This window comes from Lepidochelys kempii, chromosome 1 (assembly GCF_965140265.1).
Source record: "Lepidochelys kempii isolate rLepKem1 chromosome 1, rLepKem1.hap2, whole genome shotgun sequence".
In the NCBI taxonomy this organism is placed as follows: domain Eukaryota; kingdom Metazoa; phylum Chordata; order Testudines; family Cheloniidae; genus Lepidochelys; species Lepidochelys kempii.
The window spans coordinates 32,592,967-32,619,950 of record NC_133256.1 but is presented as its reverse complement, the minus strand read 5'-3'; the positions used below and the strand labels follow the sequence as shown (position 1 = coordinate 32,619,950).

Here is a 26,984-nt window from a genome sequence, read left to right as displayed (position 1 = left end):
AATCCAGACCATTATTTGTGCCTTGTACAACACTGAGCAAATTAATTAACATAAATGAATAAATAAATAAATAGACAAACGAACAATAATAAAATAATCATGTTAAAAACACAACTTTAATCAAATTCACCAAAATATTACCAGAATATTTTTTCTTAGGTTCTTTATGTGCTCTACCAGTCTTTTCTTGTTCATCCAACTCAGCAAATAACATTTCAGGTATCTAAAATAAAAAGCATTTTTTGTCAAAAAGTGAATATATCAAACTTTCAAGTAAAGATAAAAGCAAACAAACTATTAATAAAATGGCAACATCAGTTATAAATGTAAAAAGGATTTGAAAACAGCAGCTTTGTTCAAGAGCCCTTTACTGAATAATAAATAATTATTATTGATAATAATAATAATTAATAATACATTAATATCAGTTATTAGTACTGATTCCCTGTTCTCTCAAGCAGAACAATCTTTCACCAACTCTAAGGAAACAGCAGATAATACCTTTACAATTATATAAATACCAAGGAAGTATCAAGGTACACAGCCTTATTATAAAATTCAACATGAATTCAGAAGACCTAATAAAATGCCTTGTTTAAGGAGGCACCAGGGAAATAAGCTTCCCTCATGCAGTGCAAACTTTCTTAACCTTGATCTACAGTAAGATTTTCAAGTCTTACTACACGGTCACTGTTGATCTCACGAATTTCACAATGGTAGACAATAAACACTATATGGAAATATGACTACAGGACCAAATCCTGGGTCCTTATTCAATCCACACGGAAGCAAATCCTACTGAGGTCACAAAAATATCCTTAAAAACATTTTTCAAACCTAGACAACTACAATTTGATCAAAAAACTTTGTTTCATCGAAGCCGAAACATTTTGCAGAGACATACAGACTCTGACAATGTTTTTGTCTGGAAAGTTTTTGAGGTCCAGGACCCTGATAATTTCTGATCCAGAAAGGTATGAAAAAGAGAGAGACCTGAACCAAAAATTTGAGGTTTCTTTAATCTGAAAACAGCTGTTTGACACAATTCTGTTTCACAAAAACATTCAAAAACTTTTGGTTTTGTTTCAATGAGGAACAAAAACACATTTTGAAACCTCAGAAGTCACAAAACAGAACTGTCATCCTCTGGCAGCTCTACATACAGTCCTATATATCTTTCTCAGAATGATGCCACTAACATTCTGACATAGGGATAGCTTGCTGCTACAAGGTGCTCAGTTCCCTGGCCTCAGTCCAGCAAAGCACTTAAGCATGTGCATAATCCCACTAAAATCAAAACTTAAATTCTGTGTTTGATCAAAGGAAGAGTGATCAGCCGATAGAGAGATATTAACATGTTACTGTTGGTGAATTATCAAATCATAATAATATTTAACATTTCTAAAGCACTTTCTATTTTTAAAGCACTGTACGAACATTAACTAAGAAAGCAAAATATGTCAGAAGTTCCTTAAACACTTTAACTAAAACCAACTTTGCGTCTCTTTTTTAGAGCTGATTTGGAATTGAGTCATTTAACATGAACAGATGGCATTTTCCGCATGCAACACTTTTGAATTACTGATAATCTCAACAAAGAAATCTTATTCAAACATGATGCAAGGGAAGTACGTTGGACTGAAAAAATGTGATTGCTAGCTTTCCTTAGTTTTATAAAAAACTGAATATTTGGCTAAGAGAAGATTACATCAGCATGACAATTTGGTCTGATAAAGAAGCAAAAAATAACCTAATGGAACAGGAGAGAAAGCAGTACAGTGACATTTACAAAATAAATGAATTAATGCTCACTTTTAAATTTTGCTTTGTTTGTCTTCTATACTTACCTTTTTCATACTGCTTTCAGACCAGCTTTCCATCCATAACACCTGACATTTTTTATGCAGTGCTGGATTACTCTCACAATTTATTGTGAAATTTAAATTGGTAGAATCCATAATCAAGACAATGTGCAGGTTCTGCTGAATCCCTAAAGGAAATACAACATATTAAAATATTAAGCCAATTGAATTCTAACTACCCAATGACAAATTTATTGTAGATCCCATACTGTATAATTTTTGACTATCCTTCATACATTGTATCACAGACCTATTTCCAGAAAGAGACAATAACAATAAAAATAATTAAGGGATACCATTATCTTAAAATGTAGCCAATTCTAAAACAAGTCAGAAGTAATGTTAGTGCCCTGGAGTCGGCCTGCCAATTCTGTGTTTTTTCAATCATGCTTTCCAATTGTACTTCCTTGTTTCTATGTTCTATGGGTGAAAGACCCACACAAGCTAATAACTAAAGCCCCTATCTTGCAAACATTAACTTCATTACAACTGCTCACTCATGTGTGGAAAGTTCTTCATGTGCATAAGTGTTTGTAAGATTGGAGTTAACTGACTGTAGAAGGGAAACATTGGAATGTGCTATCAAATGCACAAAATAAACAAACTGAAAAGAGAGACAAACATCTTCTTTCCTATAATCACTTTCAGTTATAGGATTCTTAGATGCTATTTGAAACCATGAGTATGAACGCAATTTCAGACAGAATGTGATTTTTATGTTGTGTTCCTTTAATTAAACCAAAGTATTGATTGTTCCTTACTGTTTTTTAAATAACTGCATGATTCAAAATGTACTCGAAAAGTAACACCCCTTTGCATATTTTATTATTTACTCATTTTGATAACCTTTCATAACTAATCAATTACAAATTATGTAGTCCAATTCACTTACTATATGTAAAATAGTTGAAGACTGGTCCTGTAAATCCATCTTGGGACGCTTGATCCTTCAGAGGAGACAGTAATGGTTCTAATTCTTCTATAGTGTACAGTCCAGGAACCTCACCTATGTCAGGAACAGTTTCAATCAGTTTTAAAATGTGTAAAATGAATTAATCAAAATAAAATTGATAAAATACCTCTGAACATTTTGTTTGGTGAATTTGGATAATACAGAATCTATCTACATATCAGCATACTTATATGACCTTCCTTTTCAAAACAACAAAACTGGTACTGTTCACAATCTCATTTTGAATGAAGCACCCAGTATTGCTTGCATCACTGAGACATGATTCAGTGCTTCTTCCAATCGTATCCACAGAAAATAGAAAGAAGAGGCAGAATACAAATCCTGTTTCTCTCTAGCTCAGATACAGAAGACGCTCCACTTCAGAAACAAAAATATTTGAGTGCATACATATGATCTGTGCGCCAAAGGACAAGAGAAACTTAGGTTTCAGAGTAGCAGCCGTGTTAGTCTGTATCCGCAAAAAGAAAAGGAGTACTTGTGGCACCTTAGAGACTAACAAATTTATTTGAGCATAAGCTTTCGTGAGCTACAGCTCACTTCATCGGATGCATGAAGTGGAAAATTCAGTGGGGATATTTATATACACAGAGAACATGAAATAATGGGTGTTACCATACACACTGTAACAAGAGTGATCAGGTAAGGTGAGCTATTACCAGCAGGAGAGTAGGGGTGGGGGTGGGGGGCTTTTGTAGTGATAATCAAGGTGGGCCATTTCCAGAGAAACTTAGGAATTCTAGTGGTATACAGGCCTCCAGATAGAAACCCTGTCAACTGCAGAAACTTAGAACTACTGCCCTGCGTGGTACAAGAATGAGACATTACTTACCTGATAATTCTCTTTTTGTTAGCAGCTTCTCTCCTTCATCACAAATGGGTAATAGCTCCACAAATGGAGAGAATTAAGAGACAGTCTAAAGATGTTGCTGGAGGCCCCAGGAGTAAGCCCTGCCCTTCAACTCAGAACGAGAGTTCTTCTCAACATGATGAAACATCCCAGCATACAGATTATTAGCATTAAGATAAAAAATTTAAATTATATTGATCAACCTTAAGGCAATGATGTTTAAAGGCAATGATATGTTTAAATCTTCCTTTAGAGAAACATTTCAATTTATTACAAATTGTTTTCTGATCATTTGCCACACTACCAGGATGGGTTGAATAAGGAGAGAAGCTACTAGCAGAAAGAAAATTATCAGGTGAAAAATTTCTCATTCTGTTACACAGCTTCTCTCATTCATAATGAGTGGGTCTCAGAATTCAGGGAGGAAGAGGATGGGAGGAAAATGAAGAATTTTAATTATTATTACAGTAGATAATATGTAGAAATGGACGTTCCACCTATAAAAAGCAAAAGCTTTGTAATTTAAGGAATTATTTGGGAACCAACCCAGTAGCACTTTTCCTACCAAAGGATGCATTTGCAGAGGAATTGGAATCTACTTTACAGATGTTCCTCAAATGAGTAGGGCCCTTCCAAATTCACAGTCCATTTTGGTCAATTTCACGGTTACAGGATTTTAAAAATCATAAATTTCATGATTTCAGCTATTTAAATCTGAAATTTCACAGTGTTGTAATTGTAGGGATCCTGACCCGAAAAAAGAATGGGGGGGGTCACAAGGTTATTGTAGGGGGAGTTGCAGTACTGCTACCCTTACTTCTGCGCTGTTGTGGGCGGAGGCACTGCTTTCAGAGCGGGGCAGCTGGAGAGCGGCAGCTGCTGGCCGGGAGCCTAGCTCCGAAGGCAGAGCAGCCACCAGCAGCACAGAAGTAAGGATGGCATGGTATGGTATTGCCACCCTGACTTCTGCACTGCTACTGCTGCGGCTCTGCCTTCCGAGCTGAGCACCCAGCCAACAGCTACCATCCTCCAGCTGCCTACCTCTGAAGGCAGCAAAGTAAAGTTGGCAATACCACGACCCCCCCAAAAATAACCTTGCCATTCCCCTGCAGCACCCTTTTGGGTCAGGACTCTCAATCTGAGAAATGTTGGTCTCCCTGTGAAATCTGTATACTGTAGGGTAAAAGTACACAAGAGATCAGAGCAGATTTCACGGGGGGAAGACCAGATTTCAGTCCGTGACACGTTTTTCATGGCTGTGAATTTGGTAGGGCCCTACAAATGAGGCTCAGACTTTTTCTTTCTACAATGCCATTAAGTATGTTGTAGAGCAGAGGTTCTCAAACTGTGGTCCATGGACCACCAGTGGTCCGCGAGCTCCATTCAGGTAGTCTGCGGATAGCTCCCTCTAAGGTGCGCGCCTAGGCAGTCGCACACAAGAGAATGAAGGACCACCCACCTAATTAGTGGAGCCGCACAGGCATCGCTCCACTAATTAGGTGCCTGGACCCTGGAGAAGATGCACATGTAAGGTGAAGTGGTGCCCTTGGGAGGAATAGGAGGTAGGTGAGAGGGGGCAGTGGGGTGAGAAGTGAGGGTGGGGGAAATTTGGGATGTGCAGGGCTGCAGCAGCCAGAGAAAGAGGCTGCGGCTGCTGGGGAGAGACAGCCCTCTTTCCCAGCCTCAGCTCTGTGGCTGCTGCAGTTGGGGAGAGAGGGCACATCCATTGCATTAGAAAAACTACTGATATTAAAATATGAGTTGTGTGCTTTTATTTGTAGAACAAAAAATGTTAATTATTATTACAGTTTATTTATATAGCGCTTTTATCTAAAGAGCTTTACAACAGTTAGCTAACGGTACAAACAACATTTGGAAAGATCATTAAGTGGTCCCCCGAGACCCCCCAGCAATTTTCAAGTGGTCCATGAAAAAAAAAGTTTGACAACCACTGCTGTAGAGGGAACTTTGATTACCTCCATTAATAGTTTCCCAGATGCTTAATATGGCAACTTCTGCAAGATTTTAACATCTTGCCTGCAGCAACTCTGAGGCCCTAAGGCCCTGGGCATTTTGGATGGAATTAGATGAATAGGGTACGACTGACCTGCGTACCCTGAATGTTTGAACGGAAAAATTCTTACTAATAATTTCCTTTCTGCTAGCCATGTTCTGGGCTGCTCTCCTCTCTCTGCATCTCAAGGAGGTGGATCAGCATTTTGTACATTAGACCAAGAAAGACAGTCAAATAGTAACGTCTCCACTTAATATCTGACTCATGAGCCATTCGGGGCGGAAAGAATTGTGATAGACACTGCTAGCAGAAAGGAAATTATTGGTAAGAAATTTCCATTCTGCATCTCCCACAATTCTAGACACCTTGGAAGTAGCAAGCCATGAACAGATGTAGGGAGGGATACGAAACAAAAGTTTGGTAGGAAGGAAGTACTAACCCCCTCTCCCCTGTTTGGTCAACTCATTCAAGTCTGTATTATTTCTGCCCACCGCCTGCTGCAACTTCCTGCCAAAGGAGGTCTCTGCAGAAGACAGGTCCATCTTGTCATGCTCAATGAAGGTGTTAGCTGTAGACCAAGTAGCTTGCTGCCATTCCAGTCCGACCCAGCGCACCCCCTTGGATGCAGGCATAGTATTGCCGATGAACCCTTACTTGATTTTCCCTTGACCAGGATATCAACAAGTCCAAACAGCCAGTTAAGTGCTAAAGAGCACCTCCTTGTGGTGGGTCTCCTTTACTAATGGAGAAACCGAAATAGAAGATAAACAAAACTTACACCCCAACATTCCAGCATGCCGACTAGGTCATTCTTAATTCATGTCCCCTTCCGAGTCCAGTGTTCACCTCTACTCAGGCTTTTCCTCCAAGGTTCTCTTAGTTCCAGTCTCTGCCCCTGATGTTATGCCTCTTGCCCCTACTGGAGTACTTCCTCCTCTGGAGTCTGAGGTCCAGAGAGGTCTCTCCACTGCAACTCTTCTCCAGGGGCAGAGGGTAATCCTTTACAGGCTGGGCTTCTATCCAGTATCTCAGGGACTTCTGACTGAGACCAGGTCCTCTTGAACGCCTGCTGGCTGCAGCCCACTATCTAGGAGGCTGCCCTCTCCAGGAGCTCCTCTTACAGGCTTCCAGTCCTGGTAGGTATCCTAGAGACCTGACCTTCTGGATTCCCTGTTCAGGCTCTGGTTTCACTTGGGAGCTCCCCTCTACATGAGGCTCCTGTCTCCCTTTGGACTTCCCTCTAAGGCCTTGTCTATACTACACAGTTTTGTCGACAAAAGTCACCTTTCATTGACGAAACAGTGGTGGTGTACATACTGAAATGCTCCTCCTGCCGATGTAACTCCCCTGTTTGCCAACTTAATAAAACCACCTGGATGAGCAGCACAGAGCTTTTTGCAACACAGTGTAGATATGAGTTATGTTATGTTATGTTAGTGTTGCACTAAGTGGCTTCCAGGAGGCATCCCACAGTGCCCATCCTGACCACTCTGGTCAGTACTTTGAATTCCACTGCCCTGAAAGTACTCAGGTATGCGCTCCTCCCCCATTTAAAGGCATGGGAATTTTTGAAATTCCTCTTCCTGTTTCCTTGGTGTGCACAGTTCACACAGCATCTTCCCAGCTGACCATGCTGGCTTTCTGCAGCAGATGCTCTCCCGCATGGAGCACACTGGAGCTGTTGGGTATGCTGTGTTTATGGGGAGAAGAGGCTGTGCAGTCTCAGCTTCACTCCAGCTGTAGGATACCTATGGGCTGATTGCTAGTGGCGTGCAGGAGAAGGGGCACGAGAGGGACATACAGCAGTGTCATGCCAAGACCAAGAAGTTTAGGCAGGTGTATCAGAAGACAAGGGAGGCCAACCGTTGCTCTGGTGCAGCACCGAAGACATGCCATTTCTATAAGAAGCTGCATGCCATCCTCGGCAGCAACCCCACCTCCACTGCCAAGAGCCCCATGGACACTTCAGCCAGCGACTAGAGGCAGCAGCCAGTGGACCCAACCTCAGTGACGAAGTGGTGGACGAGGAAGTGGAGCTGAAGGACAATGTGGAGCAAATAGCAAGGTCGTCTGGTGGTGCGATGAGTTAGGACCTCTTTTCCAGGTCAGAGGTGCCTAGCCAATCCCAGTACTCCAGTTCTGGTGCACAGGATGCAGGAGAGGGAAACTCCGGTAAGTGCTCACTTTGCTTTGGTGAGAGGAGTTTGAGCTCTCATGTATTTTGTTATATGGTAGAGGAAGGATAAGGGACGGAAAGTAACAACAGAGCCTGTCCATTTACCCTGTGGGTCCATGGAGGAAAAGTTTGTTAATGTTGGTGGGGATGTTCCTGGAATCCTCTGTAGTGATGTCTAGGAAACTTTCCAGTAGGTATTCTGCAATCCTCTGTCGAAGGTTCCTTAGCAGAGGGTTCTTGTTTCTCCCCCCATTGTAGGACACTTTGCTGCGTCACCCAGCAATTATTTCTGCATGGACCAGCACACAGGCGAGCAGCATACAGAGCTGATCTAAAGCCACACACGTGCAGAAGATGCCCCCTTGCATCCTAGGTTACCCTTAGAAGTGAGATATTGGGTTCAATTAACCTATACTGTGGAAAAGGGTACCTATATTCAGAATAGTCTCCCTAGCCGCTTGTAGTAACCCCCTTCGTGAACCACATTTTGTACATTCTTGCCTATTGCCCCTTGCCACCACCATCACCCCTGAACTCACCATATTTGGAACTCGTGCCAACCTGTGTGCTAGCCCAGGGACAGTGAGAAAGAGGTGTGTGTAACTTTTGTGATTCACAGCTGTGGGTGCACTTACAATACTGTTTCTATTCTTTGTTTCTTTGGTCAGGAGGATATGTTTTGTGAAGTGCTACAGTCAACAGAGACAGCATATAAAGAAACAAGAGCATTAAGGGAGACAATTACTGAAAAACTGAGACTGGATAGCCTGGAAAGGACTCAGGGGCAGGAGCCGATGATAATGCTCCTGCAGGGCCAGATAGAGATGATGAAGTCCCCCATTACCTTGCAATCTGAGCACATCCATGCATGACTCCCTGTAACAGGGTGGTTATCCGCTCCTGCCCTCTAGGGCTTAAAAGCCAGCCCTGGGAGAGAGCCAGGGCTGAGGGCAAGAAAAGTTAGGCTGATTGGGGAAATGGCCGTAGCTAGGCCATACCCCAATCAGGACGCAGCTGGGCCTATAAAGGGGCTGCTAGGCTGAAGCTTAGAGTCTCTCTCTGCGTTCAGAGGGGGAAGGGCCTGGCTGCAGGGACCTGAGGGAATACCTAGATTGGAGCAGGGCTGAGGGGGAAAGGCCTTTGGAGCAGGGGAGCTCTGGCCTGGAAATAGGGCCTATTAGGTACTGGAGTTGCTAGGGGCAGCCCATGGGTAGACAGAGGCAGCAGGTCCAAACCCCCTCGCCTGTGGTGAGTGGCTGATACACTGCAGTCTGCCCTGGGGAGCGGGGCTAAGCGATGACTGGCAGTAGCCAAGACTGAGGCGAGGTGGGGGTAGTGGGTGGGGGTTCCCCGGGGAGGGGAGACCCTCAGGGATTGTTGCGGTTTACTGCCAGGGAGCAGTACCCCAGTGGGAGGAGGCACCGGGTCCTGGGAGGGACTGGGGCTGGTGGTAAGGCCGATCACCAGATGGCAGAGGGCGCTCCAGAGGCTGATGAGCTAATTCCCAAGGACAACCAGCAGGAGGCGCCGCCAGGTGAGTCCGGCTCTATTACACTCCCCTGCAGCCACTAAAGAACTCCAGTCCATGCCCTCCCCAAACTCCCCCACCGAAGCCCTCGCAGTGTCCCGTGCACTCCACACCTAGGGACTGGTTTCCCAACAAAAGCTGGAGTTACAGCTGTGAGAGCCCTGTGAAACTGTTCCTCATTGTCATGTCCCGTTTGACCAAAAAATTGTGTTTTGTCCTGTTATTAAAGCAACTTATGATTGTCAACATAAGTCAACTTAACTCTGTAACGTAGACATGGCCTAACTGAGCTTGGGTAACCTTTATTAAGTCCAGGTACTTGTTGACTAATCAGCCAGCTGGGACAGTCAATTACACCTCTGTGAGGCATTCATAAGACAGTCACAGGCAGACTGACCCTAGCTCCCCATAAAGCGCAGTTGCCCAGAGACATGGCCACTTTGCAAATTTTCATTCTCATTCCCCCCATGAGGCTGCTAAGGATCTCATGGAGTGTGCCTTGATACCTTCTCAGACAGGACGATGATGATATGTAGGCTTCCACAATACATAAGTCTAATCCATCTAGTGATGCAGGACTTGGAAACTCTGAATCCCTGCAATTTCATTTGGAAGGATACAAACAGGGAGCCCGATCTTCTCGTGGATTCTGTATGCTTGAGATAGCTTTTCAACCTCTTCTGACCTCTAAGGTGTGCCACACCTTGTGAAGTATTTTGCCTCTTTGTATTCATAAAATTCGTGAACAGGTCGGTTGAAGGGAGACTGAACGTCTGAATGATGAGATAGAAAACCTTCTGATTCAGGCACCACTTGGCGTTCTTGAACCTGTGCCTTCTGAGCCAGTCTGCTTTTTGGTTCAGCTCCCCTTTGATGTGGATCACTCTGAAAGAAAGGAGGAGCATTCCATCTGTCTCATTATTTACACTGCTTCCACAAGGAGCACCAGACTCTAGTTCCCCCTTTAGTTGTTTAAATATGTGACTATTGTTGTGTTATTTGATTGAACCCAGGATATGGTTCCCCCTTAGGTTGGGCTGCAATCTTCACAGAGCTAACTTGATCGCTCTAAACTCTAGGATGTTTACACTGTGAGCCTTTTCCTCCTCACTCCAGAGGCCCTGGGCTGTTCGGGTCTCCAAGTAAGCTCCCCAGCCCTCCAGGCTGGCATTGGATGTGAGGACTAAAAGATCTGGAAGGCACATAGGCATGCCTTTCAAGATATTGTTGTGGGTTGATCAACATTGTAAAGAGTTGAACATCTGTATTAGAACTCCTACTTGATTGTTCATGTGTCCAGGGAGTGATGCCACACCTTCAGTATGAAGGCTTGAAGACTTCTGATTTGTGATTGTGCCCATGGAGTGATCCCCATGCAGGATAGCTGAAGTCCTAGCAGTTGGGAGGCATAGTGCTACAATAGGCCTCCTGCAGCTCTGGGGAAGAAAATAAATTCCTGGATGGAACTAGAGAACTTTTCTTGGTAATGATGATGAAACCATGTGCCTAGGGGAGATTCAGTATTTGAGACATGGTCCTCTGTGCTGCTGACTGTGATGGAGTTCTAATCAAGATGTCATCCAGGAAGTGTATAGGTGAGTTCCCTGTGACCTGTGTCTGGCTATTATCAGCACCAATATTTTTGTAAAAAACCTGGAGGCTGAGTGAGGACAGGCCAAACAGGAGTACTGTTCAGTACCGACAATGTTTCCTGAGGTAGGAAAACCTCAGAAGTCTGCAGTGGCATGGGTCTGTTGAGGATATGATGGTATACGTCCATTACATTTACTGAAGTCAGGAAGGTCCCCCAGGACAGGGATGACATCCTAGAGGCCAGGGTCTCCATCTGAAACTTTATTTTCTTCATCCACTTTTTGAGGGTCACCTTCTGGATATGGGAAGGAAAAAGAGTGTTCATCCAGATGTTACTATTGACTTTGGCTCCACTTTAATGGAGGTCTCCCTACCACGTTTGTAGTTGACATCTTAATGGATGCTGTGATAAATGAAGTGAGGGTAGCTCCCGTTTATGGACACCCAGTCAGCAAATCAGCTATAAAATTCCTCTTCATAGCTGTTCTCTACTTGCTTTACCTGTAAAGGGTTAACAAGCCCACAGGTAAAAGAAAAGGAAGTGGACACCGGACCAAAAGGGCCAATGGGAAAATAGAACTTTTTTAAAATTGGGAAAAAAACTTTCCCTTTCTCTGTCCTTCTCCGGAGAAGGAGACATGGACCACCAATGCTATAAGCAGGAATGCTGTGTAAGGCTTGAACCAGTATGAAAATTCATCAGATCATACATAGAATTACTTATTGAAACCCCCCAAATATGTAAGTAAATTAGGAATGTTTAGCTAGATGCAATCAGGTTTACTTCTTTATTTTGGCTTGTGGATCTTCCCTGTGCTAACCCCAGATGCTTTTGTTTGCTTGTAACTTTTGAGCTGGACCCCAAGAAAGCTATTTTTGGTACTTAATTTTTGGAATTGCTCTTTTAAAATCTAGCAAAAGCCTAAGTTACAGATGTATTTTCTTCCTTTCTGTTTCTTATAAAATTTACCTTTTTTAAGAACTGGATTGGATTTTTGGTGTCCTAGGAGGTTTGTGAATGTTGTTTGATTAGCTGTTGCTACCAGCTAATTTCCTTTGTTTTCTATCTCAGCTCTTCCCCAGAGGTGGGTGAAAGGGCTTAAGGGTACCCCACAAGGAGGAATTCCCAAGTGCTCCTTTCTGGGTTCAAAGGGGTTTTTTTTGCATTTCGGTGGTGGCAGTGTTTACCAAGCCAAGGTCAGAGAAAGCTGTAACCCTGCGAGTTTAATATAGGCCTGGAGTGGCAAGTATTAATTTTTAAAATCCTTGCGGGCCTCCACCTTTTGCACTCCAAGTGCCAGAGTGGGGATTCAGCCTTGACAGATACAGTGAGGCTACTGGCTTCCAGCTCAGTAGCTGAAATGTGGATACTCACTCTAAGCAGGTCCTATGCACAGCTAAGTTTACAAGCTCCCTCCTTTTTGGAGAAAAGCTGGATAAGATGGTGGCTGACAATGTGGAAGAATCCAAACAGTCTTGTCCCTTCCCCACTAAGGGCCGTGAGGAGAGAATACAGACAAGCCATCACACAGAGGCACTCCTTTCACTCCTTATCCTCACAGAGGCACCAGTGAAGGGACAACAGATTCCCTAATGGAAAGCATTGGAATCAAGGTTGAGGGAGAAAGTCCACAGGAACCTTAGCTCCCGGCCCCATTCCACTTTATGACAGAGATCACATAGGCCTCCTCTCAGAGCTGATGGTAAGGGGCAGGATTTACCATTTTCTGGAAGCTTACTCACACAGGATAGCTGGCAGTGATTTACACGGTGAAGGCGGTGTGTGAGTAGACCAGGAGTGGTTGCTCTCATAGTGAAGCAGGGTAAAAGGCACCCCAGAATGGAAAATTGCAAGGACACAGCTGTCCATCAGTCCAGACTGTACCCTAGATAATGTCACATTGTCTGACTCCCAGCCCTGGGACGTAATGGAGTTAGGAACAGAAGGCTGGGTACAGGCTGGGCACAACTTGCCATCCGCCAAGCATGGGAAGGCTGCCTCACCTATAGAGCACCACTTAGATTTAACCTGGTATTTTATTGGCTGCTCTGCCATGCCTGTAAGGAGCAAAGGAGCCAGCAGGGATATGCTGCGGAGGAGGCTCTGGGAGGATTAAGCCCCTGAGGGGTTAACTGATCGAGGGAGGAGGAGGAGGAGGAATGCTGAGGAGGTAGAACACTGCTCTCCACTGCCCAAAAAACTGGGCAGAAAAGTTAAAATAGGAGGATTAAAAAGTTAAAGTAGGAGCAAAAGAAACCACCACTGTCTGCTACTGCAGAGGCAGAGAATCTGGCAGCAACCAGGAGTAGAGGGGGCATGGCTAGACCACAGTGCCAAAAAGTTGATCTGCCTCTGTGAGCTGCAGAGAGGAGAGAAGCCCAACATCTACAATTGTGGGAAACACTGGGCTGCAGAAATACCTCTTTAGAGCTCTAGGAATGGCAATTTATGCCACATCTTCCCACTGGAGTGATAAAGACTGGAACAAAATAATGGGGGAACTATTTCCCAAGAATTGTGGAAAGAAGAACTTACCTTCGGCAGAAAGGATTTTGGATCTCTAAACAAGTTTCTTACCTGCATTACAACTGTTGTTCTTCAAGGTGTCTTGCACTAATCTATTCCACTTAGGTGTAAATGTGACCAGTGCACTCAAGCCAGAGAGTACTGTGTAGAAGCACCTGCCAGGATGGAGCATGCATCCTGCACCTCGTTTCGCCTCCAGGTGAGGAGATACACTGCAGAGCCATCCCAGCCCCTCTTCAATTCCTTCACATCCGAATCATGTTGGAATAGACTCCAAAGCAGAGGAGAGGGAGGGAGAGTCATGGAATAGATGTGCAATGCATCTCCAAGTAACCATCCTTTTGTCTTTGAATACTCAGATATATCTATTCCACTTAGGTGTCTCGCAAGGGCCAAGATGTACATTATGGTGGTGGGGCCAGGAGTCTGATTAAAAACAGAGTGAAGGACTGTTCTCCCAAAGTTCGAGTCAGCTCTGGAGGCTGTGGTAACTGCATAATGCTTGGCAAAAATATGCACTAATGACCAGGTCACATTTGCAGATGTATTCTTTAGGCACACCTCTCAAAAAGGCAAAGAAGTTGCTTGAGCCCTGGTGGAATGAGCTAACACTTCTGAAGGAGGTAACATGTTCACTATCCCTTAACTTATACACAAGGTTACACAGTGAGACTGTCTCTGAACTAAAACCACCTATCCTTTCATCCTGTCTCCATAGGATACAAATAAATGTGGAGAAGATCTAAAGGATTTGGTCTTATCTATATATAAAGAAAGGCCATAGTGGAGCTTTTCCTCATCCTTATGTGTATGCAGCTTAGGAAAATAGGTATGCAAATGGATAGTCTGGTTAATGTGGAAGCTGGACACCACTTTAGGAATAAATTCTAAACGTGGACTCATGGAGACTCCATCTTTAAAGAATACTGTGTTTGTGGACCTACCATTAGATCCTGCAGCTTACCTACTCTATTTGCAGGAGTACTAGCCTCCAAGAAAGGAACTTTTGCTGACTGCTGGGTCACATAGCAGGTTGCTGGAGGCTCAAATGGAGGTCCCAATAAAGCTGACAATACAAGATTCAAGTCTCAAAGAGAAACCTGCCATTTGATGCGGGGACAGATTCTATTTATCCCTTTAAAGAACCCAACCACTTTAGGTTTAAAGAACACCAATCATCCTTGGATGAACTGAGATAGCAGCAAAATGTAATTTTAGCAAGCTAATAAAAAGCTCCAAATCCTTAAAATGAAGTACTTGATCTAAGATGTCCTGTATCTTTGTATGCTGTGGGGAAGAAGTTATGATCCTGTGCCCTAAACAAAAAAACACTTCCATTTATACAGTATTTTTAGTAGATGGTTTCCGGCTGTTTAACAGAATATTTTGAGCAGCTAAAGAACAGCCCTTTTCTGTATTGTCCAGCCAGTCAACAGCCAAGCTATCAGGTGAAGGCTGTTAAGAATTGGGTGAAGGACTTTAACCATAGTGAAGAACCAGTAGGTCTCTGCAGGAAGCTGAGCAGTAATAGATAGCTAAACAGACAGACTGTGCAAGTCAGAGAACCAGTGTTGCGTCAGCCAAGCCACAGCTATCTGAATCCTCTTTGCCCAATCTTGCTTCAGTTTGAGGATGACCTTGGGAATGAGTGGTTTTGGAGGAAAACCATAAGTCAGAAGTGAACCCCCTGGAAAGAGGACTGCATCTGTGAGGCAACCTGGACTGTGACCTGCTCTGGAACACAACTGGTGACATTTTCTGTTCTGTCATGTTCTAAACAAGTCTATGGTAGAAATACCACATATGCTGAAAATGAGTCTGACTATGCTCTCCTTCAACGACCACCTATAATCTTCCTGAAAGGTCCTGCTAAGATGGTTTTCTAGGACATTCTATGATCCTTGAAGATGAGAAGCTGTTACAGTGATTTTGATCTAGATACAAAAAATCCATAGGTTGATAACCTTGCAACACAACACCATGGATCTAGAAACCCGCCTCCCTGTTTACATAAAACACTGCCATCATGTTGTCAGTGAGTACTTGGATGGTCTGACCTTTGATATGAGAAAGGAAGGCTTGACAAACCTTGTGTATAGCTCGGAGCTCAATTGTATTGATAGGGAGCAATGACTCTCTCTTCAATAATGGAGCCTATGTCTGTAGCTCCTACAGATGGGTTCCCCACCCGGAGCTGGAAGCGTCTGTAGTCAAAGTCATGGATGGAAGAGGAGTGGAGCAGGGCACACCCCTGCAAACATTTGTCAGAGTCCTACTCCAGTTCAGTGAGGAAACAACCCTGGCAGATACATGAATTAGCATGTCCGGGGATGTCTGGTTGAACAATACACAGGCTTCAGCCATCCTTGTATGCATCTGAGGCAAAGCCTGGCATATCAAATCACATAAGTGCAGGATACCATGCATCTTAACAAGCCTGAAACAAGACCTCACTTTTGTGTTGGAGTTAGATTGTAGACTGTAGCAAAGGTCTAGGATAGTCTGAACTCTGTCCTGGGTCTGATAATCAGTTGCAGTTCAAGAATCAAGTACTGCCCTAATGAACTTGATTCTTTGAACAGGTATGAAAATCGACTTGTCTCTGTTTATTGAATGGAAATCTCCTAAATCTCAGGGTAATGCTGTAACAAGTGAGCCCATTAGGCTACTCTTATTATTTTTTTAAATTTTCTCTTTTTGCCTTTCTGAAAATGTTAAATTCCAAGGACAAACCTGTCATCTCCCTGTAAGGCTCCTCTGTCTTTTCCTTCCCACTGCCTGATTGCTTAAGGAATTTGAGGTGTGTAGGATTAGTTGTTCTTTTTTTTAAAGAAACATCCCTGACTTGAAGTGTGATCTACTGGGAGGGCAAGTGGCAACTTTTAATTATTGCTAATGAGGTAGGCTCTAAATCTAAATCTAAATAGAACCTATATAGAAATTGATGTGCCCTTCTACGCATTTGCTGCTTCATTCAGAGAGGGCACAAGAGCTTATTAAAAATAATCATCATAATGAAGAAGCAGATCTTCTGATTTCAAACACTGAGTGGAACAAATAAAAGATGATAAAGAGTTGGAAATATGCTCCTGGAATGAGAGTAATAAAGAGACCCTACATGATAGTGGAGACACCTGATGCTGCTGTGATGATGATGATAACAGCTAGAATGGTGCTGGCAGAGCTGGGGGATTTTAGGATCTTCTATTAGAACCTCTTCTGAAGACCAGGGAGGTCAATGGAAAGGCTCCCAGTGATGGCCCTTGGCTTTGGATCAGACCCTTGAGGAGAAGGACAAATTGGGAAACGAAGACTGATTCCCCTTCCTTGAGGAATACACTATCTGGGGAGAAAAACTGTCTGTTGCTAGGGTAACGAAGTGGGACCCTGAAAGGGAAAAGATTCTCCTCATTACTATTAGGTCTTATAACAAGCATGAAGAGTCTTGCAAGCTCAGGGTAACAATTACATCCCCCTTCATTAAAAATGAAGGTGTGGGTATCAAATCTGGCTCAAGTCCTTGCTGTGCTATAGACTCCCTGTGTGACTATGTCACGTAGTCCGTCTGTGCCTCTCTCTGGACAACGGGGATAATAATCCTTCTTCTATATGTCTTGTCTTCATAGAGTGTTAACTCACTGGGTCAGAGGACTGTCTTTTACAATGTATGTGTGCAGTGAATGGCATAGCTAGGCCCTGATCTCAGCTGTGACCTCTAGGAGCTAGTGTAATACAAATAATGATAAGAAGAAGATGACACATTAGAAATACTCAATATACAAAAGGTATTTACAGGTTTAACGTGAAACAGGGTTAGGGCAGGAACCCTATTGGAATGTCCATCCTGTGAAAAACTCTGCAGTGTAAGAATTTGTTTTTGACCTGAATTGGGACAGAAAGAGAAAATATCTAATTTTTTTCATGGAATAGAAGATTCAGAAAAAAAACTGATTTGAAACATTTTGACATTCCTGACATTGATGCTAGGCAGGTGCTTAAAACATACTTTTATCACACTTTGAAAATTCTGCTGGCCACCAGTAAAACATGGAGATGTCCAGTTTTAAAGTCTTGAGGCTTGTCTACACAGTGACTTAGTGCACAATAAGGACCCTGCTTCCACATACTAAAACCTTCCTAGTGTGCTTTGATGTACTTAATAGGGTCCACAAGGCAACTGAGGGAGCAACATGCTGGTGTGCTGTCACTTCACACCTTGGCTTGCTGCCCACTAAATCGCCATGTAGACAAACCCTTGGGAAATCCCAACCAGACTGTAATGCAAGGACTCTCCAGCTGGTCTGAGCCTCCCATGGCATTGGCTGTACCTGCCTGATCATTTCTCTCACCCTCCATGACCATTGTTAAGTGCTGATGTAAAGAGCTGCATGTTCAATTGTTCTCTATGTCCACTGAAGGTAGGACAAGAGATAATGGACTTAATCTGCAGCAAGGGAAATTTAGTTTAGATATTAGGAAAAAATTTGTAATTAAATTGTAAAGGTAGTTAAACTCTGCAATAGGCTTCCAAGGGAGGTTGTGAAACCCCCATGATTGGAGGGTTTTAAGAATAGGTTGGACTAACACCTGATGGTCTAGGTTTACTTGGTCCTGCCACAGTGCAGGAGGCTGGACTTGATGACCTCTCGAGATCCCTTCCAGCCCTACATTTCTGTGATTCTGTGATTACTAGGCCCATCTGAGCAAATAAGGAGTGAATCTGCTGCATACTGATCTCCACTTGATGCCTAGAACAACCGCAGACCAATCAGTCATCCAGGTAGAGGAACAACTGGATGCCGGCCCTCTTGAGGTGAGTCACTACTACTGCAATGCATTTGGTAAACACCTCTGGGGAAGACGACGGTTGAAAGGGAGGACAATGTATTGGTAATAGTGGTCCACAACTAGAAATCTCAGATATTTTCTGTGGTTCAGGTGGATTGCCACATGAATGCAGGCATCCTAGATACCAAGAGCAGCATATCAGTCGCTGCGATATAGAGATGGGATGGTTGCTGCCAGGGAGACCATGCAGAACTTGATCTTTCTGATTAAATTTAACTTCTACCTCAGACCTCCTTCCCCCTCCGCCTTCTTTTGGGAATGAGGAAGTAGTGAAAATAAAACCCCTTTTCCTGGGGATGAAGGGGAACTTTCTTGATAGGTTCTAAATGAAGAACCTGCTCTTCTTGCTTAGGTGCAAACTCATGAGAGGAGTCCTTGAAAAGGGATGGGGAAGGTGAAAGGAGGCAAAGTATAGACTGAAACTGGATTGTATAACCCACTTGCACGGTGCTTAGAACCCACTGATCTGAGATGATGGACTCCCAAGCTCCAAGGAAATTGGGGGGAAAGAGGGTAGGTCTAGCATAGCTGGAATGTTGCTTACAAATGGACAGTCAAGTGGATTGTTTAGAAACTAATGGCTATTGTTTAGAAGAGGCATAAGAGATATGCCTTTTCCTCAGAGACATGATTTTTTTGGAAGGGTTAGGCCATCTAGGTTCATAGTAACTTTGCCAGGGTTGTTGCTGCAGCTTGTATTGCTTCCTTCAGGGAGCTGAGGAAACGCAGTGCCCTTCTTTCTTATGCAAAAAAAGATTTCATCCCTCAAAGGGCAGATCCTCAATAGTCTGTTCAACTTCCATAGGTACGTCAGAGTTCTGATGCCACAAAGCTCTCCTCAGGGTGACCACTATAGCCCTTACCCTAACTACAAAGTGACCTGAAAATTAAAGCTAGCTACAAGATGCCCTTCAGACAAGAAAGTCTTAAATTCATTCTTCATATCTTCTGGGAGCTTGTCCACAAATTCACTCATTGAGTGAACAGTCATATTTAGATAGAAGTGGCTGGGGTGGTTGAAAATGTGCATCTGTAGACATGAAGTAGAGTATGTTTTTCTACCTTCTTTTTCTTTTGGTGTGGTGCGAAAGCGTTCCTGGCATGATCATTCACACACCGTCTACACTGGGATGTGAACAGAACTACTCATAACCCAGAGAGGGGAACTTATAGCGTCTGTCAGTTCTTTCTGCCATCAGTGTGAGGCTAGCTGAAGTCTGCCACAGGATTATGGAAGGATCTAATAAAGCACCATTAACAGGCAGCGTAACTCTGCCTGTTAGGTCTGTAAAATATCAACCACCTTGTGGGTATTTTCTATGTTGTGGTTATTGATTAGTCTGGAAGCTGTGGGAATAGAGGACCTGTGCCCAGGGGAGAGAAACGAAGACTTTGAAAAATGTAACCCTAGTTCCATGTGAAAGCCCTTCTACAGAGGGAGATCAGAAGTCTGCCAGGTATGCCATTTAGAAGCAGAGAATTCTGAAGAGTTTTCCCTGTGGGATGGCCCTAAATCCACAGAGCAAAGATCTGGTCTCCCTCTAGTTGCCATGGAGACAAGGAACACCCCACTGTGAAAACTGTCTCACACAGAGGGGACTGAGAAATAACCGGCTTCTCGGTGTTTGCCCAGATATGCTGCAAGGTGTGGTAAAGGTAGTAAGCATCACACATAGCACTGAGAGACAGCTTCTGCATAGGATAAAAGTCCCAGCAAACACTCCCTCAGAGTGGGAAGGAAAAGGAGAAAGGGTTTAAACCCAGTTTTTTTATGCCACTTACACATTAACAATTCAAATTACTTTCTTACAAATGGGATGTTTGCTTTTCTCTTTTGAGAATCTCAAGCCTCTGGACTTTGCAAAATCTTACTCCTGAATAGGCTGTGAAGGGATCCTCTATCCTTGGGAATCATCATGCCCCTGGTTAAGCTTTTCTACAATGAAGTAATGGCTTTGGGAAGGGAGATAAGGCTCACCATATGTGTTGCCAAATGAGAGCCCAATTCCCTGCCAGAGCAAGGAACAATGGCTTGTGGTAGAAGGCTTCAGAAAAGTTGTGTATAGCATCTCTTGGACTTGGCTTTATGCTTGGAGGGCTTCTCTGCTGCTGCAGTGAGGGGCAGAGAGAGCTCAGTTGAAAAGTGCTCGAGATGTTAGTTCCTCAGTGCTCCAGTGATTCCTCAGCTCAGGAGAGCAAAGCTAGATATTGAAATGAAGTTGCTGCTACATGTAAATGAATAAAACAAAGTGGTCAGGAGAAGCTGAAACGTAATTTGTTTCCCCTAGAGGCAGAGATTCTGGTGGTTTGTGTCCAAAGGTGGGGCTTAGTCCTGGAGCCCCCAGCAACAATGGACTGTTTCTGAATTCTGTAAGTAAGAGGCATTATCCATTTGTGATGAATTAGGAAAGAAACACTGCAGCAGAAAACATAATATAGGATATTTATACCTACAAAAACTTCTTTAAAAGAAAGTTATTTAGGTTGCAAAACCAGGAAATGGCAGTTATATGGTTGCCAATGCAATGTCAATTCTGCCTTATTGTATGCCCACCCTGTGCACTGAATTAAGGGAGGGTCATGGGGAACCTTAAGCTTTTTGTACTCATCTCACCTGATGACAATAGACTGTTGACCATCTCAAGGAATGTGGAGTGGACAAACTGATAGTCTTCGAGCAGCAATACAACCTGCTGTGCTTCGATACCAGCAAGCTGCATCACCTAATAGTAGGGAAGTAATTTTAATCTAATTGAACAGAATGTGTACATTCTTTTATAATAGAATAATAAATCCTTAAATTTATTTTATATATTTATCTATTCCCCCACACACACGTTCTGTATTACTACATTTGTATATTCTCAACAGATTTTGATTTTGATCATTTGTCAAATATAAAGATAAGAAACAGTCTATATGGAAGAACTGATTTCTAATTAGAAAATAATTAACATAAATACTTTGATGCTTACATGACATTAAGGACCAATTTTTCCAAATATGACCTCAAACTGTACCCACAAAACGATGCAGTTGGTGCTCCCTTTGTTGTGTGCACGATATCATGGAGTTTTCTTGTGCAATTTTGGAGGCCACTTTGGGAATTTTGACCCTAAAAGTTTTGTTGTCTGTTTTAATTTAATGTGTATATCTTTGTAAATCACTAGATTTTTGCTTGATAAAGCATATTGTACTGAGCTCACATGGTCCATACTAAAACAGAATACCCTCAAACAAACCTACAAATTCACATGCTAATAAAAACAAAAAGATGGAACAGAATTTTAAATATATATTTTCAGCAATGGGGGATGTGATTCTTGAGAAAAAACTTTCAAATCAGATTCTGATCGTACAAATTACTCTGTAGAAGCAGACCCCTGCACTTGAAGAGAACCCTAAAGAAATCAGTGCGGCTCTATGTAAGTGCAGGTGTCCATACACACAGAACAGCTTTCAAGATCTGGACCTGAGCAGAAGACTGTATCTGGGTCTTTACAGTGCCTAAGGGCTTGTCTTCACTGCGGGGGGCAGGGTGCTCAACGCTGCTGCAGCAGGTGTTGATTTAGCAGGTCTAGTGAAGCCCCGCTAAATCGATGACAGAGCACTCTCTGGTCGACTCTGGTACTCCAGTTCCCAGAGAAGAGTAAGGTAAGTCAAACAGAGAGAGTGTCTCCTATCGACGCAGCACAATGAAGACACCACAAATCTACCTAAGCTATGTTGACTCCAGCTACGTTATTCACATAGCTGGAGTAGTGTAACTTAGGTTGACTTACCCCAGTAGTGAAAGCAAGCCCTCATACAATGAGGCACTGATACTAATAATATATATAACTGTCAAAAATAAAATTCATAAGGAAAGATTTTATAATGTGATTAGCATCACAACTGGGGCCAGATTTTCAAAAAAGCTGAGGACCTTGCTGCTCTCCCTGAGAACAACAGGAACTACTGACTGCTGAGCTCTTTTGAAAATTTGGCTACTTCATTTAAGTTCCTAAATGGGTGCTCAACTCTTCTGAAAGTCAGACCTGCAGGAAACATTTTTATTTTGTGTCTTTTAAAGTTCCCTTAACTATTCAATTTTTTCCCACACAAACTTAATTTAAATAACTGTAAAATAGAAGACTGTGAGTGACACACCTGTTTAAGATCATTTTTGAACTGCTTCAGTTCATAACCTCTGGAAATTTTGGGAGTAATCAGAGTAGATCCATGCATGTGACTAACTAAAGAGGTAACTGTCCGACGACCCACACCACTACGTCCTGCTAAAAGAAGTGATCCTCCAGGAAAACTCAGCACTCTGTCTATCCTGGACACATAATCAAGAACTTCTTGGAAAAGTAAAATCTCTATCTCCTTGTTATCTCGTCCATAATGAATGATACCCTATATAAAAATGAGATAAATTAATATTTGCGTTAATGATAAATGCAAGTGTAACTATAGAATGCAATAATGTCCAACATTTTAAAAAGTTAAGAAACTGAGGGTCAGAAAACTTAAGACATGACACTGATGTTCTTTACAAACTGAACTATTTAATGCAATAGAATTTTGCTACCTTGCTGTCCCTGTTCCAGCAGTGGACAGACTTCAGAGTCCTAATAAAGAAGTCACTCAAACCCAAGCACAGACCCAAATATGGTATACCCTGGAGTAATGCTTACAGACTAAAATATATTGAAACACAAACAAAAGAACATACCAAGGGATGAATTTAAAATACATAATAGGCCACAGCGACAGGTCCAGCCAAACTGTGCTCAAAGCCACCTTTTTTTAAGACATAGAATCATAGGACTGGAAGGGACCTTGAGAGGTCATCTAGTCCAGTCCCCTGCACTCATAACAGAACTAAGTATTATCTAGACCATCCCTGACAGGTGTTTGTCTAACCTGCTCTTAAAAAGCTCCAATGATGGAGGTTCCACAACCTCCCTAGGCAATTTTTTCCAGTGCTTAACCACCCTGACAGTTAGGGAGTTTTTCCTAATGTCCAACCTAAACCGCCCTTGCTGTAATTTAAGCCCATTGCTTCTTGTCCTATCCTTAGAGGTTAAGAAAAACAATTTTTCTCCCTCCTCCTTATAACAACCGTTTATGTACTCGAAAACTGTTATCTTGTCCCCCCTCAGTCTTCTCTTTTCCAGACTAAACAAACCCAGTTTTTTCAAGCTTCCCTCATAGGTCATGTTTTCTAGACCTGTAATCATTTTTGTCGCTCTTCTCTGGACTGTCTCCAATTTGTTCACGTCCTTCCTGAAATGTGGCCCCAGAACTGGACACAATACTCCAGTTGAGGCCTAATCAGCATGGAGTAGAGCAGAAGAATTACTTCTCGTGCCTTACTTACAACACTTCTGCTAATATATCCCAGAATGATATTCGCTTCTTTTTGCAACAGCGTTACACTGTTGACTCATATTTAGCTTGTGGTCCGCTATGACCCCCAGATCCCTTTCCGCAGTACTCCTTCCTAGACAGTCATTTCCCATTTTGTATGTGTGCAACTGATTTTCCCTTCCTAAGCAGAGTACTTTGCATTTGTCCTTATTGAATTTCATCCTATTTATTTCAGACCATTTCTCCAGTTTGTCCAGATCATTTTGAATTTTAATCATGTCCTCCAAAGCACCTGCAACCCCTCCCAGCTTGGTATCATCTGCAAACTTTATAAGTGTACTGTCTATGCCATTATCTAAATCATTGATGAAGATATTAAACAGAACAGGACACAGATTTTCTCCCTTATCTCCATCATCTGATCTTTGGCCCTGATCAGGGACCAAATTGGCCAATGGCATAACTTAGAACAGCCTTTAAGCTCCTATACATTACAACAGCTAGAGTGGTCACCTACCCAACCCAATCTGACCTCAGGTTTTAGGACTAAATTCTGGCCCTATCATACTTCACAGTACTGAGCTGGCCACAGCTTTGAAATTCAGCACTGCTGTGCAGTCATGGAACACTACACACATGACAAAGAAACTCCCAGAGTTCTAAGGCCACCAAACCTTGTCCCTACCCACTATCCTCCATGTGCCCCACATGGGCAGAGTAAAGGAGAAAGAGCTACTGAGGACTACTTGGAGTTGTGGGGAGTTGATTTACATGAGTTTCCCATCCCCAGGCCCTACTACTCAAGTAAGCGTGGAATCCTGCCATGCTTCCTTCCACTATGGCCTGACTATCCCCAAAATCAGTCAGACCAATTCAGAGCCAGCACAGTGCCCCTTTCTCCACAGGTTCTGGATTTGTCCTTTATTGCTTAAAAGCATGCCAACTTCTGTTTCTAAAATAACTGTATCTCCCTTTTAGAATACAAATTACATGTATTATTCTAACCAAAAGAAAAATGTCTGACAACACAGTTCTGGTTACTTTAAACAATGTACAAACATAACTATAGACTTTTGAAAGTATTTTCTTTTGTTATTACTCCTTATTCTTGACGCACCTTTTTGATAACATCTTTTAGGTCTTCTGAAGTTAATTTGCCAAGTGGCTTCCCATGAGGTGGTAATGCCTGCTCTGGTGCTCTGAATGCTCCCACCTCATGACGAGCTCCCCATGTTACATAGAAGCTATCTGTGAAAATATAACCATAACTGTGATAGGAGTCTACATTCTCAAGTGTTAAAGCATATTATCAGGTATTTAAACAAATCTGATTTAATACATTTTATGTGTTATTACCTGCCATATTCTCCAGGATGTCTGAACCCCAGTCCCCTTGAAACACTTTCATTAAAATATTATCAAATATGAGGAGTTCTTTAGCACCAACAATCTTGTCACGGAAGAGGCGACGGGCTTCATAAGCAACAATTTCCAAAACGTAATCTAGTGTGTGTGTTGATGACCCTGCAAAGTATATATACATATATATATATGTGTGTGTGCTGATGACCCAACAAAGGATAGATAGATAGAATATAATTTCAAAGATTTGAAATTTTGCATTTCAAAATACAGTCAAATTGAAAAAGAGTAAATCAGATTACATACCAGCACGAACACATCAAGAGGCAAGAAATAAAAGAAAAAACAAGCATTATCAAATAATTTTTTAAATCTTATGGGTACAGACAAGATAAAATTATACAAGCACATAGAGAAATACATACTTTAAAAACAAGTTTTCTGCAGAGTACACTATTGTTTAATAATTGTTCAGTGTGCTCAAGATGCTGAACACAGAATAAAAACAAATATATTGTAATAAAAATAATAAAATACTATGCTCTTAAAATATAATCCTATTTAAAAAACTGTGTATCCAGTTTTAAAAGGGGAACAGAAAGGGACTGGTAATAAAGAACACATCAAGAACATAAGAATGGCTATACTGGATCAGATCAATGGTTCATCTAACCCAGTATCTTGCCTTCCGACAGTGGCCCATGCCAGATGCTTCAGAGGGAATGAACAGAAGAGGCAGTCATCGAGTGATCCATCCCATCATCCACTCCCAGCTTCTGGCAATCGGAGGCTAAGGACACCCAGAGCATGGGGTTGCATCCCCGACCATCTTAGCTAATAGCCATTGATGGACCTATCCTCCAGGAACTTATCTAATTATTTTTGAATTCCGTTATTCTTTTGACCTTCACAACATCCCCTGGTAACAAGTTCCACAGGTTGGCTGTGCATTGTGTGAAAAAGTACTCCCTTTTGTTTGTTTTAAATCCGCTGCCTATTAATTTCATTGGGTGTCCCCTGGTTTTGTGTTATGCAAAGGAGTACATAACACTTCCCTATTCACTTTCTCTACACCATTCATAATTTTTTAGACCTGTATCATATTCCCTCTTACTCATCTCTTTTCTAAGACAAAAAGTACCAGTCTTTTTAATCTCTCCCCATATGAAAGATGTTCCATACCCTTAATCATTTTTGTTGTCCTTCTCTGTACCTTTTCCCATTCTAATATATCTTTTTTGAGATGGGATGACCAGACCTGCATGCAGTATTCAAGGTGTGGGCGTAACATGGATTTACATAGTGGCATGATGATAGTTTCTGTCTTATTCTCTATCCCTTTCCTAATGGTTCCTAACACTGTTGGCTTTTTTATCTGCCCCTGCACACTGAGCGCATGTTTTCAGAGAACTATCCACAGTGACTCCAAGATCTCTTTCTTGAGTATTAACAGCTAATTTAGATCCCATCATTTTGTACATATAGTTGGGATTATATTTTCCAATTTGCATCTATCAATATTGAATTTTATGTGCCATTTTGACAGGTTTCAGAGTAACAGCCATGTTAGTCTGTATTCGCAAAAAGAAAAGGAGTACTTGTGGCACCTTAGAGACTAACCAATTTATTTGAGCATAAGCTTTCGTGAGCTACAGTTCACTTCATCAGATGCAACCGATGTAGCTCACGAAAGCTTATGCTCAAATAAATTGGTTAGTCTCTAAGGTGCCACAAGTACTCCTTTTCTATGTGCCATTTTGTTGCCCACTCACCCAGCCTAGTGAGATCCCTTTTTAACTCTTTGCAGTCTGCTTTGGTCTCAACTATCTTGAGTAATTTTGTACCATCTGCAAATTTTGCCAACTCAATGTTTACCCCTTTTTTCAGATCATTTATGAA

At 42.4% G+C, this 26,984-nt stretch overlaps 1 protein-coding gene across 7 annotated transcripts in view; it reads right to left on the bottom strand.

Moving 5' to 3' along the window:
* The window catches only part of DYNC2H1 (dynein cytoplasmic 2 heavy chain 1), a 407,641-nt gene that overhangs the window by 294,438 nt on the left and 86,219 nt on the right, over positions 1 to 26,984 (bottom strand). For 6 of the 7 annotated variants that reach the window (XM_073338445.1, XM_073338455.1, XM_073338435.1 and 3 more), the window contains exons 47-53: positions 25,080 to 25,247; positions 24,841 to 24,971; positions 22,518 to 22,766; positions 20,983 to 21,091; positions 2,755 to 2,868; positions 1,848 to 1,990; positions 142 to 223 (exon numbers count right to left, since the gene is read on the bottom strand). In XM_073338445.1, the coding sequence (XP_073194546.1) occupies positions 142 to 223; positions 1,848 to 1,990; positions 2,755 to 2,868; positions 20,983 to 21,091; positions 22,518 to 22,766; positions 24,841 to 24,971; positions 25,080 to 25,247 (996 nt within the window). The remainder of the gene's footprint in view (positions 1 to 141; positions 224 to 1,847; positions 1,991 to 2,754; positions 2,869 to 20,982; positions 21,092 to 22,517; positions 22,767 to 24,840; positions 24,972 to 25,079; positions 25,248 to 26,984) is intronic. The other variant, XM_073338408.1, reaches the window with a different exon arrangement.